Consider the following 22,026-nt stretch of genomic DNA (forward strand, 5'->3'; position numbering starts at 1 on the left):
AATGATGATATTCATCCATACCAAAATTTATCGGACCGGATGACCTTATCGGACATGTACTAAATGCATGGTACATAATAATAACAACCCTCAAAACAAATATATAAAGTCTAAAATTAGATGTTGTGGGCCACACACTAACATTTTTATTTTACAGCCAAGGCAGGAGGAAGGTGGCGAGGGGCGACGACGGCGGCGGCGACACGTGTGGCAGGAGGGTGGCGGCGACGAAAAGAGGAACGGCAGCAAGGCCAGAAAGGGCAAGTGTGGAAGGAGCAAGGGGGATATCAGCAGCGGGCGGACCCTCAAGGGCTGTGGCGGCTTGCCCGGCAGGGTGGGCGGCAGGCTGTCCGTTGGGTGTGTTCCTGCAGGTGGCGCTCCGGACTCTGGCTGTACTCTACCACCTGCAGCAAGGATGCCACCGCTAGGCTCCGTGCAGACCCCGCAAGAGCTGTTGCCCCACCCGGCAGGGCGGGAAGCATGCTGCCGGCTGGTAGCCCGCTGGCGAAGCACCAAGTCCAGATGCATGTCCCGTCGTGTCGATATAGAGCTCGATGCTCTCAGTAGTTACGTGTAGCTAGCGAGCGTTAAATAATGTAAAACATGTCCAAGTAATTGATGCAACTTGTCAACGTCTCCTTAATAACGCGTACAATAATAAGAATTCGCAATGCACCACCTCACGGAAGCTTTTAGAAGCTACAAGTGTAGCTACTGCATCTCGTCATCACAGAGGCTCTTAATTGCATGCATCATGTTGCCATTTAAGCGCTTTCGAGAAATTGCTACGGTATGAATACAACACAATTTAAAAGCGCTTATGGAGTCGCTTGTACCGAAATAATTACGCCGGTCGGATAAAATGAAAATATGCGTGTGATACGCCGGCATCTTAATATTTGTTAGAAGATACACATATTTTCGTGCCCCTCGGACCGATGTGAAGTTTAGATGACCAACCTAACCCTTGACGGATTGATTGGCCAAGACTGACATATTATTTGGATATGATTGGTTATCCAAAACAAATAAATATATGATTGACCATTAATGCTGATAATAAACTTAAGTGAGGTCCGATAAGTGATGATATTCATCCATAGCTTGAGGTCTTCGTCCAGCTTGCCCTCATACGACGGTGGTTGATGCTTGCGGGCCAGGGTTGGCCGTGCGGTGAACGCGTCGATGCGAGCTTGGCTAGCAGCCATCTGCTGATGCATAAGGCCTTGGAACTCAGACCAGGGATGCCGAAAAAATAATACTCCTAATAACTAATTCGAATGCTAAAACTCAAATATTAATTCCTACATCACCAATCCTTATTTGAATTTGTCAACATTCATATATGAATTGATTAAGAGAACCCAAAGGTCTAAGCACGTTTGTCCCGCACCAACCATTTGCCACAGCACCCCAGATGACGTGTTAAACCAAGGAAACAGAAGTGCACAAGCCATTTTAGCAGCCAACCACCAGTAACAGCACTTTTCGCGCACAAAATGGTCCTTACTAGCAGTCAAATTGCTCTATGCTCTTCACTACAGAAGGAGAGGGTATGTATCGTATTTCGCATGTAGAGAGATGCACCTAATGTTCACATAGCAAATCAAACCCGGATAAATACATATTCAAAAGACACAATCAAAATATACAGAAACCTTTTTTTCTTTAGAAAAAGTGTATTTACACGACGGCTATGTCAGCACTCACGTTGCCATCCTCTTCTGCGGTGAGCCATCTATCAAAATCGTGATCTTCGTCAGTACTTGACCCTACTAGCGATTGTCGCTGAAACCCCTCCACCAAAGACGCAGCCGCAAGGCAGTCGGTGTCGAAACGCAAGTCGCACTTCTTGTACCCATTTTGGATGGTTTCAGCGCTCAGAGCTTCCCAACTGCTGCACACCCATCGGCACATTCCCGCGCGTCCAGGCGGCGCTAGCTTGAACTTTGATCCCTCTTCTCTTGGCTTTTGCAGCTGTTCTTGCAAATTTTCGAGCCAGCACCTACGTAGTCCGCTTTTAAAAGGATGGTTCCATGCTACGTCTGCCGGTTGACAGACAGACGTAGCATTTGGTGGCACCTTCATCAACACGACGTTGATTGAAGCAGCGTAGGCAAGAACCTCTGCGGTTCAATGACCGCTAAAATCGTCCCAAAGGAGAAGCACCGGCTCCTCTCGGAGCGATCAAAGTGGAACTTCAGAAACTTCAGCGATAGATAAATATTCCACCAGCCTATATAAAAAATAATTAGAATGAATACAACTATTATCAAATCGCTTTTAACACATACTTTTTGCATTCGTGCATATTTGCAATTTGGTCTCTTCTTGAAGGCGCTTGATCTCCGGCCACGTTCTAACACCAAATCAAAAGCGCTTTTCGATATTTTAGATATGAGTCCTCTTAATCTTGGATGGATTTATCTTGAAGATGACGAACGGGGTGTATTTAGTCCCGTCAGAGTCTCCCAGCAGCATTACCGTAGCTTTTTCTTTAGAGACGCCAGCACACTTTACCCAAACGGTTTTGGCCCCGCGTTTACTGATCGTTCTCTTCACAGGCAAATATTCAAAGAAAGCAGCTAAAATAAAAAAGTTAAATAAAAAGCGTTTCAATAAAATCAAGTAAAAATAAAAATAAAAACGAACCTGTTTGGTCTGCATTAAAAATGTGCGGATCCCAACTGACGAGCCTTCCTCTCGACTTCAATAGCAAATGCTACTTTTACCTTGTCAGCATCCGAAAGCCTGACTTGCCCTTGACGAGTAGGTACACGCATACTCAGGCGGTGTCGAAGTCTAAAGCCCTTAATCCACTTATCTGAAGCTCTAAACGCGTTGATGCCAGCTTCCATGGCAGTCTGACGCGCTTGAATCGCTAGCATTTGAGGCGATACTGGTACACCCTCTTCCCTTAAACAGTTCACCCACTACACAATCTCTAATTCTACCTCCTTACTCAGAATCGTTCCTACGTCTAAGCTCCTCACCTTTTGATAGCCACCTTTATTCTTCTTCAATGCTGACCTTAGCTTTGTTTCCTCTCGTCGCCAGCGCTGAATCATAGTGCGCTTTGAGTTGTAAAAATCAGGATTTAGATCGTGCCAAAATTGATCAATTGTATGACGCATTTTAGGAAGAGGAGCATTTTCCCAAAACGACAAAAATTGTAACTTCTTCTGCACCGTGATGCTCTTGACCGTGTTTTTGGTCTGGTGGTGTCCTTTACCACCGACACGTGGTCTGCCCACTGGGCGAGGTTTCGTGCGTGTCATGGCAAATGACCGACTGCCGGCGCGAATTTTGCCGCAAAGACTAGGTTGGCTTCGGAATGGTGCATCTCTCTACATGCGATTTCCTCAGTTCAAGATAGCCGAATGTGATTGGTCAATATCTAGGTGCAACTCATATGAGGGTGCAGCTCTCCACATGCGAAATACGGTACAAGTGCACAAGGTGCAATAAGCAGTACAAGAAAGGAAATGGCTACACGAATCTACTGAACCATTTGCGTCGCAACCATGAAGACTACGAGCAAGATGCAGAGGAGGCTGCACGCCGCCAGAGCCCGCTAAACCTACGTCTCGTGAGCCAGCGCACACGGGACCTGTACCATTGGGGGCGAGTGTGTTGTCAGCGACCGCCTCCCGTTTGCCTTTGTAGAGCGACAGCTAACGCGCCCGAACTCGGCGCTCTCCTCTGTGTCGGTAGAGACGCTAAAGAAGTCTATGGAGCTGCTGTTCGACCTCATCGAGCGTCGTGTTGCAAGCGAGTTACCCGATTCGTTCGGAATCGTTTTGGACGAGTGGACAAGCAGAAGGCGGCTTGTGCTGGATTTAGATTGTTAACTTTAGCACAGGCCTCAGCAGTCACAGAGAGTTCTTCATCGTACGTGCAGCTTTCAAGAAGCGCAAGTCGACGAAGCGCTCGCACTACGTGAATGTCGCGTTCATTCCACCGACTTCTAATGAGCGCGAGCGCTTCTTCTCAATGGCGAAACTGGTGCTATCCGGCCTACACAAGCGTCTTGACCCTGAAACGCTCTAGATGATCATGATTAAATGACGCCTCTGACCTGGATGTAATAATCTGAGTATTGCATTCTCGGCATCCTTGACTCAGACTGCTGTCTGACCAGCAACTGGAGAAGACCTTCAGCGGTTTGCGGCGTGGTGGTCTCTTCCATCACTTTTTGCAGTTCTTGAAAAAAATTCGGCGCGAGGGTTGGTTTCTTGGACAAGGCGAAGCTTGGACTTTACAAGTGCTACTATGTAATAGCAGAGGATGCGTAGTCACTTGATGGTAAATTGAAAAGTGAATTAAGGTTAGATATCCTTGCTACAGACAATATGACCCTACAAGTTGAAGCTAAACCTTATTAGCTAATCAAAACGCAGAACGTTATCCCTTCCACCAATCACCTTACAGGAAACATACCTGTAAGTCAATCAGCGTTTAGGCTGCGTGTCTCTTCGTACGCAACACGCTAGAGGCACGAGCCTTGACGTAAAATACGTCACACGACCCCGTTTTGAAAGAGAGCTATTTTGAAGGGCTGTTTAGCGCAATGTGGCCAGCTTTTTTGCAACGGTGCCAAGTCCCTTTTGACTGCCACTCGTTATCCATATGTGTCCCTGAAACGCTCGAGATGATCATGTGTCTATGCTATAATCACGACTTGTGGGATGTCAATGCAATGGACGAGGTACGCCCGAGAATGGGTAGGAATAACTTAAATAAATAAATTATTAATTGGCGCCTCTGATCATGGATGTAATAATCTGAGTATTGCATTTGCGGCATCCCTGACTCAGACTGCTGTCTGACCAGCAACTGGAGAAGACCTTCAACGGTTTGCGGCGTGGTGGTCTCTTCCATCACTATTTGCAGTTCTTGAAAAAATTTCGACGCGAGGGTCGATTTCTTGGACAAGGCGAAGCTTGGACTTTACAAGTGCTACTGTGTAATAGCAGAGGAAGCGTGACCCTTATTAGCTAATCAAAATGCAGAACATTATCCCTTCCACCAATCACCTTACAGGAAACGTGCCTGTAAGCCAATCATCGTTTAGGCTGCGTGCCTCCTCGTACACGCTAAGGGCACGAGCCTTGACGGAAAATACGTCACAAAAAAAGCCTACATAGACTGAACCAAGCTCCCAGTTTTTGGTATGAAGTTTGGAATGACTTTTTAAAGCCGTTAGGTTTTTTTAGATGCAAGAAAGAACATTACTTGTATCTAAAAAGGTGGGAATAATGGAGTTAAGCATGTCATAATAGTGTGTGTATATGTGGATGACCTGACAATTGCAGGCTTAAATTAAAGTACAATAAATGAGCTTAAAGCTAAGCTGTCTGACAAGTTTAATATGAAAGACTTGGGCAAATTACACTACCTGCTTATAATGGAGAATAAAGAGACCTAGCAAATAAGACGCTTCGCATATCTCAGCAAAAGTATATTAACGACCTCCTAGAAACGTTTGAGATTAGATATTTTGCAACACCACAAGGTAAAGGTGTGATTTTAGAAAAGAAAACTAAGCTTAAACCTGAAGAAAAAGTGACATAGCCATTTAATTACAGAGATTTAGCTGGATAATTAGTGTATCTAGTCAGAGGTACTAGATCTGATAAAGCTAACACTGTGAGAAAATTAAGTAAATATCTTTCTTGCAATAATAAGAATTATTGGAGAGCGGCTCAGCGAGTACTAAAGTACTTGAAAGGAACGTCGAGGTATGGCATCGAGTACAATGGCAAAAGTACTATTAATTTAGAGCTATACATAGATGCGAGCTTCGCGAATGCATCTGAAGAAAGGAAATCAATTACAGGATATGTATCAATACTTGCTGGGGCATGCATTACTTGGAAAAATATTAAGCAAAATTGTATTAGTCTTAATACAGCGGAATCGGAATTAGTAACTGCTAGTGAAAGAGTAAGAGAGGCGATGTGGTTAGGACTACTACTGCAAAAAATAGGATATGAGCAAATACTACCGACTCATTGTTGGTGCGATATTACTGTCGCTTTTAGTACCATTAAAGACCCTTGAAGTCACTCATCTACAAAGCATATTGATATTAGGAATTTTTTGTTTGGGATGTGCATGAAGATAACTAAATCTGGGTTACTTATTGTAGCACAAGCGTATAATAGCGGACGCTTTAACTAATGCCTTAAGCCAAAGTCAGTTTGAAAAACTCCGATTTATGAAAGCTTTTGGCTGCAAAGGTACATTTACAAGTCAAACTGGAAAATTCAGCTAAAACAACAAAGTCAGAAATAAAGTTAGCAGTCAAGGGATCATTTAAGTGAAAGGGCTTTGTAAAATATGATTTTAACGCTAAAACCTTATTTTTAATCATCACCTAGCCCTTTAAAATTAAATTGACATGTTCGGGCTATTAGCCCCTTACTCCAGAGTACATTTTACTCTTTTAAGTTTAAATTTTCCTGACTCTCTTAAATTGCCACCGTGTAAAGTACAAACGGTCAAAGACTGGAAATTCACGGGAGCCGGATAACCGGATTTTCGCCCTCTAATGAGCCATTGGCGATCCTGTTAAGATGCTAAGAAGCCAAGACACGAGTGCCACGGTGACCTAAGCCGGATCACTGTCGCCTGAAGGGATATGAAAGCGCTTGTGACCCCCTCCCCCCCTGAAGGGTAACGGTGGGACCTACACTTGAGCGAGACGGTAGCAAAACCGAGAATGACCAGTGAAAGCAATTGTCGGAAACTTTAATGCGAACTCTAAGTGAATTTTAATATGAGCCAATGTATTAAGTCTGATTTTGGGTTTCCAAATTAAACGTGGGCATCAATCCATCTTTCAAACACATACAAAATTTAAGTTTGGGAGGTAGATTCTGCTATATTGGGCAGCTAAAATCTGAGAAAGGTTGAAGTCGACATCTTCGAGAAGGATCCATGACGGACAATAAGAAGAAGGTTGACGTACAATGCTGGCATCTTAAGTGGGAGGACACTTCTACAGAATAACGGGAAGCGTTGGCCCTAAAACGCCAAAACACTGCTGCACAGCAGCTGTTTTTTGCTCGATTTATGGTATCCAGAGGTCTAGACAAATACCCGCATTAGCCGACATTTCTAGCTCCATTTGTAAATCACAGCATAGATTGCGCAGTTGGAACTGCAATATTGTATATCCTCGCAACATTTGAAGCAATACAATTTTTCATAGAAAAGACACACACCATCCATTTTTGGAGCGCTGTGCGCCCAAAGACCACAGCTTATTCTCTCTCTCCGTCTTCAAGACAAGCGCTATCGGATACAGTACTTATCTCGGTATCTCGCGTTGATATTCAGCATGCTAGCCTATGCTATATTTCCTTTTTGTACCAGTTTTATCAACCCAGCTAATTTATTATCAATCGTTTGCCGAAGCTCAAAGTCCTTAAGACATAATTTTTTTATGCTTGGCTGCCAACTTTTTTTTTCAGACTCTGATGGTATCCCTAAAAGCGCCGCCGAGTGCATATCTTATAACACATTACTGCCCCCCATATTTTCTAAGCTGTGTCCGCCTCTGCATGTTGAATGTATACAACGCTAGTCAATAAATGAACTTGCGCTCATAGTAGTAAAAAAAAAACAGCAAGAGCAGTAAACATACACAGCAGAGTAAAAAAACACAACGGTTAATTCGAACCAACATCCTCAGGGCATTGACCTGCGCTCTCACCATTGAGCTACGCTGTCGCTCAAGGGGAGGCAGCGGTTCCTTAGCGGATACTTACGGTGCGACCTGGACGGCCTGTGCGGTCTCAGAGACCAAGGAGAAGGTCTGCTCAATAGCGAAAAAAATGAAGAGTGAGGCCGTGATCGTGCTGTCGACAACATCGGTTGGCTGTCTGCGGCTGGAAACTGACTGGTTGTTTGGATGTACGGAGCCAAATGGTGTCTTGTTATTGGACGTTGATTGCCCAATCATGCTCGTTTATCGATGGCTGGCTGTCACTATCCTCGAGTACCCGGACAGCGTCTGATTATCCGGATCGCCACCACTTTCGGCTTCATTTTCTTATTTACTGAATTTGCAGGATTTTTGCGTTTTCTCAGCCTACAGGCCGTTTCATGCAATTCTGAGCTGTCTATAAACTTGACACAACACGCTCTCTTCTGAATTTTCAATTTGCGCTTTGGCATCATTGCACATCCAAACACATTGATTACCGTTAAGTACCGTGACTGTCAAATAAAGTGCTTTGACTTTTTTTGTGTGATGTACCAAATTATTGGCACAGGTCCTTTAAGGTCGGAGGTCGGATATTTTATGGTATGGTAGAATAGCGTGCACAAGTCTATTTCAAGAAAAATTTGCAATAGAGTAGCGCCAATCACAATTCTGCAATAATTCATTTTGGCCAATGAAATGTACGTAAAGATCCTGTGTTTGAGAAGAGCCGAACTCGGACATGTTATGTCCGAATATTTCAAAATAATGAATATTACCTTTAGTAAACATCAGTAATCTAAATATTTAATCTTAAATACCGGACATACTCGGACATCGATCATATTCGAGAGATATGACAGACGAGGCGGTTTGCATCCACTCAGCAACGAGAGTGATGTCCCCGATGGCGCTGATTCCAGGGAACACGCAACGAGCGCGCTCAACGGTACTCAACGCATTCGAACGATTTGCAATCGCTGAGCGTCTGACACTCAAGATAATTTACGAGGTAGTCAGCACAGACACGACTGGTAACATGATTTGACAAGTTCGCCCTCTTTTTAGCTTTTTAAAGAGAACTCTATGGGCGATTTACTATCCAAGAACTCTGTCGCTAGCTATTTTGGTGACGTGAAAAACACCTTTTAGAAATGTTTTCAGCTCTAGATGGAGTACCAAAACGACGCTTTAAAAGGTTGCGTCGATTCTTGAAAATACTTCTCCAAGCGCGGAGCTGAGCTCACGAACCTTGCACCAAAAGCGACCTACGCGCTCTATGCGGTACTATCGTGAAGCACGCGACATCTGCAAACGACTACAAAGATGCTGCCCTTCTCGAGCCTCTGTTGTATCTGTTAGGTCGGCCCTCTGACACTCTTTACTTGATGAAAAACCAAGTTTCGGTATACCAACATTATATTTTATACATGTACGCTAATACATTTGTGTAAAAAATATGTTCTGACAGGTGAGTGTTTATTCATCAGCTTCAAGCGCATGAAGTCAGCATCACAGCAAGCGGCTTCGCTCTATTGCGATCATAAAAATCTCTAATCCTGCCCTAAACATGCTCTCGCTGTTGCGACAGCGATGCACTCGACGCCGAGCGGATTTCCGTTGGACCAGTTACCCCAAACGGCTGACCCTACCGACAATTCCCCAGGACGAGATCTTTTTGCATGATCTTCTATAAACTAGGGAAATAGCAGAGCCACACACACAGTCATCACTTGCGCGAGATGCAGGTTCCGTGAAAGAGTTACCAACGTACCTGGCATTCACGCGTATGTGAACCACGTGCTTCAAAGGTGAAGCTCTCAATGCATTTAAGACAAGTACAGCTTGACGGTAGGCTTGTTATCCCATTCTTTCCGACGAGGGACCGCCCAAAAGGGCAATATAGATAGCAATATCGGAACCCCGTGGAATCTTGATCAAGGCGGTTGGAGCATGACGGCGATGAGCAAGGCATTCAATTACATTGTTTGTACGACGCACGAAGCTCAAAAGGTTGCATAGGCATTGTCCGGTTGGGCTATCAGGTCAACGGCCCGCTTACTAACATTGACCTGCTTTGAGACAAAGTTCGGCAACGTTTTGAACTGCTGGTTGGACGCCTCTTCGTAGTTGCGCACAGCCTTTCCGCGTATATGAGTCTGCGCGCGGACGTAGTTAAAGTGCTCGCCTCAGCTGCGCTGCTCCATTACGACAAAAGAGCTCAAATACAAAGCGAAATGCAGCCAGCACACGCACAGTCTGCGTGCCACACAGATCGTGCGTGTGCTGGCTGTTCTCTGGTACTACGCCGGAGGATCTGCGGCAGAGGCTCTGTAAGACGTGGGTCATTCAGGCGTCCCGACATTTAACCAATGAGCTGACTGCCCCTTGTAGCGAGGAGCAGTCAGCTAATTTGGCAGTTTCCTCACTAGACAGCAAAGGCCTTGGGCGCGGACCTCGATGGGATTCCTGGCACGGCGGTGCCCGTGCACAGTGAAGGCCCAGCTACCGACGTGCACGCTACCACTACGCTCTACCTCGGCATCCAGTACGTTCTACCCAGACATGCTGAGCTGTAATATGGTTTGGTAGCGGCCAACTGGGTTGTGCGGGGCATGTTGAAGGGTGAAAACCCTGTACTGCTCTTGCGGATGGCCTAGTGCGTTGCTAGTGTTGATCATATAAATAGCTCTGCATGAGGTGAAGAAACAGGAATTTATTATGTAAAAAAGAAGAATATATGTATCATGAGCCTGCTGATACTTGTTTAATCTTCTGTCACTTCCGTTTCAGCGTAGGCGCGCTCTACTCGGCGCCGCTAGCGCCTACGGTATGTACATATTTCGTTTGAGGGGAGATTAGCTGCCGGCTCCCATGTCGGCTCCCAAGAGGTAAGGAATTAGACGCGACCGTTAATTCGTCGATCAGCGATGATGGTCCGCATCTGGTAGGGTGGTAGCCCGCTTAAGTCGGCCCCAGTCGGTTGGACGCCTTCCGTTTCACCAGCGTCATCACCTAAAGCATCTACCTCAATGAGGCGGGCCTTGGTGATGCGTACTTTTGGCACAGCATCGGTCAGCCACTTGATTGCGTCTGCCGTATTTGAGGTATCACCTCGTTAAACATAATCCCAATTGCTAAAGTTACGGGCCGCAACCTCATCGAGGCGCCCCCACCCCACGGGGGTGAATGTGCGCTTGATACCACCTGAAGGGGGCAGGAAATGATGTTATTGGGCTGCGTCCGTTGAGGGCCCGTCGTGTTGGCTTGCCATCGCCGAGGTGAGCTGGAAAATGAAAGCAAACCAAGATTAGTTTAAGTTTAGATTAATATTGAAGGTGAACGTGATGGTATTATTAGTTTGAGAAATAGACACGAAGCTAAAGTTTCTTTGTTTATCGAGAAGCGACTGTACTTACGGCTAACGAATTTCACTCCGTATTCTACGCATGTCGGTTTGCCAGTGGGCGACCGGTGGGCTCGCGGGCACTAGGCGTATCCGATCGGCGGCGTTGTTTAGACACAGAACTATAGTCTTTTTATCACCTAGTCCAGTGTAGTTCTTATTCTGCAGAGCAAAAATCACGTGAATGCAGTTTGCAAGCTTGAAGTAGTACGAGATTCGCACTCAAACGCACATGCCAGCCTCCCTCAGACTGCCCAAACCCCTTCATTCGCGCGTAATTTAATTCCATCTGGGTCGACACCAGGGCTACCTCGCGAGTGGGCCCGAGCTCCGGAAGATAGATACGCTCACAGCCACGCGACGGCACACGAATCACGTCTGGGTTTGGGGAAACAAGTAGGAAGTCGATGCTGGACAGGCTGGGAGTCATATCCACAAGAAGATCTCGGTGGCGAAATTCTTTAACCCTTGAGTATAACTGCTGGGTGGCTTCAGGGGATTCCTCAAAGATTCTTAGAGTTACCGACTGATGATCGCAACAATTCACCAGCAGCTAGAACAGTGCCTCAATCTTATGTTTGGTCCGGATAGTGTAGTCACGGTTGATCAGATCGTTAAGCTGCTCCACCAGGTTGTTTGTGGTGGCATATCCACTGGGTCTAACCGCCCACCAAATTAAACGTATCTGCATTCTACCAAAGTAAAATATTTGCGTACTTGTCTGGTCAGAAAAAGAATTAACAATTCTTTAAATCGGAGATAATTTCGGTCGCACAGCTCCAACGGAAGCGTGGTTAATACGTAGCGTCAGCACGATTTTTCATATGAACAATTTTCCCGCCAATTTTGCCAATGACCTGACCATTTGAAGTATCCCTTTACAGAGGGTTGTGTGCGTCCACGAAGTAGTTCCAAGAAGGTGATGGACTGCCGAGTGGTGGGTCCCCCGGTGTGACGTCCCGTCGCACTTTTCATCATAGCTCAGTCATTTTTCGAGCTTTTTCAAGTATTAAAGAAGTGGTGCCAATGTGATCATTCTACATCGAGTGCCTCAATCCGCAGAACCTAGAAAAAAGTAATCATTTGGTAAAGTTTTTCTTGCATTTAATTGCGCCCGGAGAAAGCATTTGCAGTTCGGGTCTATTTAAACTATCGTCGAGTCCCGTTGTAAGAGATATTTTCATCGTTTGGTGATTTGTTTGAGGTATTTCATTCTTGGTTTTCAACTTCTCTTCACGCGAAGTGAATTAATCTTTTTAATTTGAAAAAAGGAGCGAAAATATGAGGAAAGCAGTCACTGCAATCGTATCATGCTGGCCCCCGGGAAATGTATGCTTCACATCACCTAAGCAAGATTTTGCACTAACGCGTCTTAGAATTGCTTTGTCCGACAAAATTTGATATAATAGCATCAAACAGTTCACACCGCATTAAAATGATTTTTGAAAACAAGCTAGCCGCAGTGATCAAACTGTTTTTTGCAGAATACGAAACAAATCCAGTGAAGTGAGCTTATCCCAGCACCTTATTCCGCATTAGCTCAAAGATTGATTCGATTTAGATACATATATTAATATTCCACATATTACAATAACTAGTGTCAGTCTCAGCACAAACGTAACCTTTGTCCTTTGTAAGCAGTATACCTTGTAGCTGTACCTATTAATACAAATAGTAGAAACATGAAAAATGAGGTGACAGTCATACGTTTCCTATTCCCAGGAGCGCTTTGGATTCAAAGGCTGGGCTTCGACATCAAGCAATACTACATGTACACGCACGTTGCATGCGGTAAAGCCTGCTAATGCCAGCCTCCACTACTACATGTAACACTTGTAGCTTAACTAAATGAGCTACAATTCGTTTGTTTATAATGTTTACAGCTGCCTACCAGCCTATGGGTAGTATAAATTTCTGGTCTCGTCATCTCCCGTAACATGTATCTGTGGGGAGGGTGGGAAGTTTGCAGCCATCCCGGGGTTAAGAAAAAACGACACTTAGTACTCCATGACATCGTAGTCCGGTTGAACACGTAATTGTGTCTGTTGCAAGCTCTGTTTATCATATTTTATCCTATTCAAAGGCGCTCCTATTAAAACAGTAGTAACGTTACGCTACAATCCAGTCGGGCTGCGTGGAGCAAAGCCTAATGATAGAGAGTAGAGGAACGGCGTCCATATCATGCGAATGATCATCAAAAGATCAAAGGATATGGATAGAGCTGATCTCGTAAGAATGAGCGATTCGTTTGAATGGCTCGGTAGGCAGGTAGAGAAGAAGAAGAGAGAAGAAGAAGTTACTTGTAGACGTCAAAAGACGAAGTGAGCACTTTGTTAGTTTTAAAAGCCACTAGTTGCTGCACATCAGCCATTAGTGCTAGTATAGTTTAAGCCAGTCATAACATCAGAGGCAGGACCTCCTAAATCTCATTATAATAATTCAGAGAGATTCTTTCAAGGTAATCATACTGTTTAGAGGCCACTTCAAGAGCCTCCCTGCCTCTGAACATATTTAATCAAACTGACCGTTATAACAAAGGTAAAACCGTTTTTAAAGGACATTTCCTCAGTCCGCCAAGAAAGTCGCTTAGGCAAGCCGATCCAACTTTTCCTGCGGTTTTCCGTTAGGGAAGAAGGCCGATAAGCGACACGCCTGGTAGGAACTCAAGGATGGAGCCCAACGTGCCGTCTGCACCTGCTGCTGCTACGAAGCAGGCTCCCCCGCGCATGAAGAAGATATAGAAGCAAAACACAGCAGCAAAGCGGCTGCGCGCTCAAAAGAAGGCACGAGCGGCTGCTCGAGCTGCTGCCACACACACTGCGACGGTCGCATCGTGCACTACAACTTCTCAGGCCGCTCCAGAGGTTGAAGCAGTCTCTGAGACTGAGAGACCAGATTATGAAGCTGCGCCAGAAGGGTTAATCGCTATGTTAGCATCGGCAGAGGCTGTTTCGGTGGACACAAAGCTCTTTCCAGTTGCAAAGGGCGCTTCTACATGTATGAGGGAGAAGACGAAGCGGATGCCACGAACAGCACTGCAGCTTACGCCAGTTATCATCGCCACGCTGGAGGCGGGGGCTTCTCGAGCACTCCACTCCACCAGATGCCACTAAAGTGGGGGAATTTCATGATGATTTTATTTGTCACACTGAAACCACAAAATCGACAAATTATGACACCAACTGACACAAATGCTGATTGTGACAGCGACTGTGAGATGTACTGGCGTATCTATGGCAAAGTTGTTGTTATGCATGGATTATTATTCATAAGCGCTTGTGTCCAGATAACTCGGTACTTGGTCAGGGAAACCTCAACGAGGGAAAACCTTGTGCGAACAAAACAAAACCAGTGGGAAAAATTCTAAAAAGAACGCAGAATATAGACACGCTTCATGCGTTTGTATTATCAGTGTATTTCTATACTGAGTAACCGGATTCTGCTTTCAGCGATTTCACCCTGAGCTTGACCCTTAGTTCTCTGAACTGGTGCTTGTCTAAAGCTTTAATAAAGCTTGGGCCAGTGCTGCTACAGGACATTTATCTTCTGGACATTGTCAAAGGCATCTTCTTCAACACAGAGTGTGTCTTGCCTTTGTAAGGTCCACCCAGACATATATATTGCCCGAGATAATTACGGTTGTGTGCGTCCACGAAGTAGATCCAAGAAGGTGATGGACTGCCGAGTGGTGGGTCCCCCGGTGTGACGTCCCGTCACACTTTTCATCATAGCTCAGTCATTTTTCGAGCTTTTTCAAGTAATAAAGAAGTGGTGCCAATGTGATCATTCTACATTGAGTGCCTCAATCCGCAGAACCTAGAAAAAAGTAATCATTTGGTAAAGTTTTCCTTGCATTTAATTGCGCCCGGAGAAAGCATTTGCAGTTCGGGTCTATTTAAACTATCGTCGAGTCCCGTTGTAAGGGATATTTTCATCGTTTGGTGATTTGTTTGAGGTATTTCATTCTTGGTTTTCAACATCTCTTCACGCGAAGTGAATTAATCTTTTTAATTTGACAAAAGGAGCGAAAATATGAGGAAAGCAGTCACTGCAATCGTACAATGCTGGCCCCCGGGAAATGTATGCTTCACATCACCTAAGCAAGATTTTGCACTAACGCATCTTAGAATTGCTTTGTCCGACAAAATTTGATATAATAGCATCAAACAGTTCACACCGCATTAAAATGATTTTTGAAAACAAGCTAGCCGCAGTGATCAAACTGTTTTTTGCAGAATACGAAACAAATCCAGTGAAGTGAGCTTATCCCAGCACCTTATTCCGCATTAGCTCAAAGATTGATTCGATTTAGATACATATATTAATATTCCACATATTACAATAACTAGTGTCAGTCTCAGCACAAACGTAACCTTTGTCCTTTGTAAGCAGTATACCTTGTAGCTGTACCTATTAATACAAATAGTAGAAGCATGAAAAATGAGGTGACAGTCATACGTTTCCTATTCCCAGGAGCGCTTTGGATTCAAAGGCTGGGCTTCGACATCAAGCAATACTACATGTACACGTACGCCGCATGCGGTAAAGCCTGCTAATGCCAGCCTCCACTACTACATGTAACACTTGTAGCTTAACTAAATGAGCTACAATTCGTTTGTTTATAATGTTTACAGCTGCCTACCAGCCTATGGGTAGTTTAAATTTCTGGTCTCGTCATCTCACCGTAACATGTATCTGTGGGGAGGGTGGGAAGTTTGCAGCCATCCCGGGGTTAAGAAAAAAACGACACTTAGTACTCCATGACATCGTAGTCCGGTTGAAACACGTAATTGTGTCTGTTGCAAGCTCTGTTTATCATATTTTATCCTATTTAAAGGCGCTCCTATTAAAACAGTAGTAACGTTACGCTACAATCCAGTCGGGTTGCGTGGAGCAAAGCCTAATGATAGAGAGTAGAGGAACGGCGTCCATATCCTGCGAATGATCATCAAAGGTCAAAGGATGTGGATAGAGCTGATCTCGCAAGAATGAGCGATTCGTTTGAATGGCTCGGTAGGCAGGTAGAGAAGAAGAAGAGAGAAGAAGAAGTTACTTGTAGACGTCAAAAGACGAAGTGAGCACTTTGTTAGTTTTAAAAGCCACTAGTAGCTGCACATCAGCCATTAGTGCTAGTATAGTTTAAGCCAGTCATAACATCAGAGACAGGACCTCCTAAATCTCATTATAATAATTTAGAGAGATTCTTTCAAGGTAATCATACTGTTTAGAGGCCACTTCAAGAGCCTCCCTGCCTCTGAACATATTTAATCAAACTGACTGTTATTACAGAGGTAAAATCGTTTTTAAAGGACATTTCCTCAGTCCGCCAAGAAAGTCGCTTAGGCAAGCCGATCCAACTTTTCCTGCGGTTTTCCGTTAGGGAAGAAGGCCGATAAGCGACACGCCTGGTAGGAACTCAAGGATGGAGCCCAACGTGCCGTCTGCACCTGCTGCTGCTACGAAGCAGGCTCCCCCGCGCATGAAGAAGATATAGAAGCAAAACACAGCAGCAAAGCGGCTGCGCGCTCAAAAGAAGACACGAGCGGCTGCTCGAGCTGCTGCCACACACACACTGCGACGGTCGCATCGTGCACTACAACCTCTCAGGCCGCTCCAGAGGTTGAAGCAGTCTCTGAGACTGAGAGACCAGATTATGAAGCTGCGCCAGAAGGGTTAATCGCTATGTTAGCATCGGCAGAGGCTGTTTCGGTGGACACAAAGCTCTTTCCAGTTGCAAAGGGCGCTTCTACATGTATGAGGGAGAAGACGAAGCGGATGCCACGAACAGCACTGCAGCTTACGCCAGTTATCATCGCCACGCTGGAGGCGGGGGCTTCTCGAGCACTCCACTCCACCAGATGCCACTAAAGTGGGGGAATTTCATGATGATTTTATTTGTCACACTGAAACCACAAAATCGACAAATTATGACACCAACTGACACAAATGCTGATTGTGACAGCGACTGTGAGATGTACTGGCGTATCTATGGCAAAGTTGTTGTTATGCATGGATTATTATTCATAAGCGCTTGTGTCCAGATAACTCGGTACTTGGTCAGGGAAACCTCAACGAGGGAAAACCTTGTGCGAACAAAACAAAACCAGTGGGAAAAATTCTAAAAAGAACGCAGAATATAGACACGCTTCATGCGTTTGTATTATCAGTGTATTTCTATACTGAGTAACCGGATTCTGCTTTCAGCGATTTCACCCTGAGCTTGACCCTTAGTTCTCTGAACTGGTGCTTGTCTAAAGCTTTAATAAAGCTTGGGCCAGTGCTGCTACAAGACATTTATCTTCTGGACATTGTCAAAGGCATCTTCTTCAACACAGAGTGTGTCTTGCCTTCGTAAGGTCCACCCAGAAATATATATTGCCCGAGATAATTACGGTTGTGTGCGTCCACGAAGTAGATCCAAGAAGGTGATGGACTGCCGAGTGGTGGGTCCCCCGGTGTGACGTCCCGTCACACTTTTCATCATAGCTCAGTCATTTTTCGAGCTTTTTCAAGTAATAAAGAAGTGGTGCCAATGTGATCATTCTACATTGAGTGCCTCAATCCGCAGAACCTAGAAAAAAGTAATCATTTGGTAAAGTTTTCCTTGCATTTAATTGCGCCCGGAGAAAGCATTTGCAGTTCGGGTCTATATAAACTATCGTCGAGTCCCGTTGTAATAGATATTTTCATCGTTTGGTGATTTGTTTGAGGCGTTTCATTCTTGGTTTTCAACTTCTCTTCACGCGAAGTGAATTAATCTTTTTAATTTGAAAAAAGGAGCGAAAATATGAGGAAAGCATTCACTGCAATCGTATCATGCTGGCCCCCGGGAAATGTATGCTTCACATCACCTAAGCAAGATTTTGCACTAACGCGTCTTAGAATTGCTTTGTCCGACAAAATTTGATATAATAGCATCAAACAGTTCACACCGCATTAAAATGATTTTTGAAAACAAGCTAGCCGCAGTGATCAAACTGTTTTTTGCAGAATACGAAACAAATCCAGTGAAGTGAGCTTATCCCAGCACCTTATTCCGCATTAGCTCAAAGATTGATTCGATTTAGATACATATATTAATATTCCACATATTACAATAACTAGTGTCAGTCTCAGCACAAACGTAACCTTTGTCCTTTGTAAGCAGTATACCTTGTGGCTGTACCTATTAATACAAATAGTAGAAACATGAAAAATGATGTGACAGTCATACGTTTCCTATTCCCAGGAGCGCTTTGGATTCAAAGGCTGGGCCTTCGACATCAAGCAATACTACATGTACACGTACGCCGCATGCGGTAAAGCCTGCTAATGCCAGCCTCCACTACTACATGTAACACTTGTAGCTAAACTGAATGAGCAACAATTCGTTTGTTTATAATGTTTACCGCTGCCTACCAGCCTATGGGTAGTATAAATTTCTGGTCTCGTCATCTCACCGTAAAATGCATCTGTGGGGAGGGTGGGAAGTTTGCAGCCATCCCGGGGTTAAAAAAAAAACGACACTTAGTACTCCATGACATCGTAGTCCGGTAGAAACACGTAATTGTGTCTGTTGCAAGCTCTGTTTATCATATTTAATCCTATTTAAAGGCGCTCCTATTAAAACAGTAGTAACGTTACGCTACAATCCAGTCGGGCTGCGTGGAGCAAAGCCTAATGATAGAGAGTAGAGGAACGGCGTCCATATTCTGCGAATGATCATCAAAAGATCAAAGGATGTGGATAGAGTTGATCTCGTAAGAATGAGCGATTCGTTTGAATGGCTCGGTAGGCAGGTAGAGAAGAAGAAGAGAGAAGAAGAGAGAAGAAGTAGACGTCAAAAGACGAAGTGAGCACTTTGTTAGTTTTAAAAGCCACTAGTAGCTGCACATCAGCCATTAGTGCTAGTATAGTTTAAGCCAGTCATAACATCAGAGACAGGACCTCCTAAATCTCATTATAATATTTTAGAGAGATTCTTTCAAGGTAATCATACTGTTTAGAGGCCACTTCAAGAGCCTCCCTGCCTCTGAACATATTTAATCAAACTGACTGTCATAACAGAGGTAAAACCGTTTTAAAGGACATTTCCTCAGTCCGCCAAGAAAGTCGCTTAGGCAAGCCGATCCAACTTTTCCTGCGGTTTTCCGTTAGAAAAGAAGGCCGATAAGCGACACGCCAGGATGGAGCCCAACGTGCCGTCTGCACCTGCTGCTGCTACGAAGCAGGCTCCCCCGCGCATGAAGAAGATATAGAAGCAAAACACAGCAGCAAAGCGACTGCGCGCTCAAAAGAAGGCACGAGCGGCTGCTCGAGCTGCTGCCACACACACTGCGACGGTCGCATCGTGCACTACAACTTCTCAGGCCGCTCCAGAGGTTGAAGCAGTCTCTGAGACTGAGAGACCAGATTATGAAGCTGCGCCAGAAGGGTTAATCGCTATGTTAGCATCGACAGAGGCTGTTTCGGTGGACACAAAGCTCTTTCCAGTTGCAAAGGGCGCTTCTACATGTATGAGGGAGAAGACGAAGCGGGTGCCACGAACAGCACTGCAGCTTACGCCAGTTATCATCGCCACGCTGGAGGCGGGGGCATCTCGAGCACTCCACCAGATGCCACTAAAGTGGGGGAATTTCATGATGATTTTATTTGTCACACTGAAACCACAAAATCGACAAATTATGACACCAACTGACACAAATGCTGATTGTGACAGCGACTGTGAGATGTACTGGCGTATCTATGGCAAAGTTGTTGTTATGCATGGATTATTATTCATAAGCGCTTGTGTCCAGATAACTCGGTACTTGGTCAGGGAAACCTTAACGAGGGAAAACCTTGTGCGAACAAAAAAAACCAGTGGGAAAAATTCTAAAAAGAACGCAGAATATAGACACGCTTCATGCGTTTGTATTATCAGTGTATTTCTATACTGAGTAACCGGATTCTGCTTTCAGCGATTTCATCCTGAGCCGGGCCAAGTTGAAGATCAAGGATGGGGGATCCAAGGTACTGCGGGAACACGTGGATCACTTCATCGAGACGTTGGGAGATGTGGATCTGGCCGACAGGCTGACCCTGTTACGTCTTCCAGACGCAGATGAGCTTGAGGAAGTGCTGCGGGCGGTGGATCGCGCGAAACACCGCCAGAAGAAGGCGGCGGTCGGATCCGGCAAGTATCGCCTAAAGGCTCCGACGCCCACGGCCCCAGCTCGACGTGTCCACCAAGTCACGGCGCCTGACTCAGGAACTGAGTCAGGATCCGACGGTTCGGACTCCGACCCTGATAATTACCGTCGAGTCTGTCTCACTGCGTCCAACGATCGAACGGCGAAGACCGGAGACAACTCTCGACCGAGGGATACCGTACCCGGGGACCGTGGGATGTACAGATCCCGAGATCTCATGGACGGGACAGCCCAGGTCAGGTGTTCGCAGTGCGGATCCCGGAAGCACACTGAATCTGGATGCTGGAAACATCTGGTCTGTGAGAAGTGTGGCAAGAAAGGTCATCCCGGAGATCATTGCTTCTACGTGTGTCGCGGGTGTGGCGAGATTCACGACGTCGGCAAGTGTCCGATGGAAGAATTCTACAACCAGATCCGCCAATGGTTTGATCCAGCCAAGCACAGAGGGATGTTGCCAGAAGTGGCCGAGAAGATGTTAAACTACGACGCTCGCCGGGTTTAAATCCGGTACGAGCCGAGCGCTCTAGGTATTGCATTTATGCATTTGTGAACAAGACATCGCCAGATCCAGGTAGCAGGACCCTAGATCCAGTCGATAATACACGTGATCTACATGAAGTGTCAGTTGCCAAGGTCTCTAGTTTGCGCCAAGTGGATGAGTTTTCCAGATCCGAAGTCTCTTCAACCCTGGATCTACACAGAGGAGAGGCACGTGGTTATTGGGAGAAACGCCAACATGGTCGATGGTTTGAGCCTACCAAGGGTGAAGTCACTGCAGATCCACCTAAGGTCTGTCTGGTCACTGGATCCTATGGATCTGAGGATGTTGGATCCATGGATCTGCTAACAGGAGAGTCCCGTGGGTACTGGAAGTACCATGCCCCAGGAAAGTGGTTCAGACAAGCCAAGGTAGGGGGCAAGATCAACAATGAAAAAGCAATCCTGCAGAACTATGGTTCGGAGTAAGCGAAAGAGGACGCGCGAGGAGCTCGAGGAGGCCCTGTGTAACGGGGTTACATGGTGTGGAGCACACAGGGGTACGAAGTACCCGGAGAGTTAACAAACTCTCAGTACATAGGTTGGAGAGTTAACAAGGTCTCTCAGTACGTTGGCTGAAAGCCACACGTTATGCATTTGATTAGGTTTAACTATGCTAGATAGTTAAAGAGATACATTTACCCCTAGGCGGCTTGGCCGCAATAATAGTAAATAAAACACTTCTGGTTTTGAAGCATAAAAGTTAAGGTGTTAACTTTGAGCCCTGGTCTTGGGCTGTAAGTGTCCTTCGGATAAGGAACTTAGTATCAGTGACTCTTTGAGTCGAACGTCTTCCTCTGACGCTAAAGCTACGGCAGCCCCGCTGCAGTCCTTCTGCTGGCGACCTGGCCGATGACACTCAAAGCATTTACCCTGCTGCTGGTTCAGCTTCTTGGACGCGATGGCGGCTGTCTCGTCCGGCAACACAATTTTCACATTGCTACAGAATTATGATTATGGTTCTGATTTTGCCCTGGCCGCTGGCATTATCTATGGCCTTGAATTTGTACACCGTTACCACCAGCTACAGCAAGTTCTTTATCACTCTTGCTGTAAATGGCCATTCGCAGGATGTGGTCCTTGAGCTTCTCAGGCGTAGCCATCTCACTGGCTCCGATCTCGACCATGAAACTAAGGCGATCGAAACGTGGATTCGCAAGCAAAACCCGAATTATCAGATTTACACAGATTGAATATCTGAT

At 45.4% G+C, this 22,026-nt stretch overlaps 1 protein-coding gene and 1 non-coding gene across 2 annotated transcripts; one reads left to right on the plus strand and one right to left on the minus strand.

The window, feature by feature from the left end:
* Nucleotides 1–67: 67 nt before the first annotated feature.
* On the plus strand, nt 68–577 carry PITG_09230 (uncharacterized protein; the record flags this gene model as incomplete). Its single annotated transcript, XM_002903476.1, has 2 exons — nt 68–70; nt 158–577. 2 exons carry the CDS (start codon nt 68–70, stop codon nt 575–577), a joined length of 423 nt encoding a protein of 140 aa, XP_002903522.1.
* Nucleotides 578–7,667: 7,090 nt separating this feature from the next.
* On the minus strand, nt 7,668–7,737 carry PITG_27202. The gene has a single exon. It is a non-coding gene; the product is annotated as a tRNA-Ile (tRNA).
* Between the last annotated feature and the right edge of the window lie 14,289 nt (nt 7,738–22,026).

This window comes from Phytophthora infestans, genomic scaffold (assembly GCF_000142945.1).
Source record: "Phytophthora infestans T30-4 supercont1.14 genomic scaffold, whole genome shotgun sequence".
NCBI classification, from domain to species: Eukaryota; Oomycota; class Peronosporomycetes; order Peronosporales; family Peronosporaceae; genus Phytophthora; species Phytophthora infestans.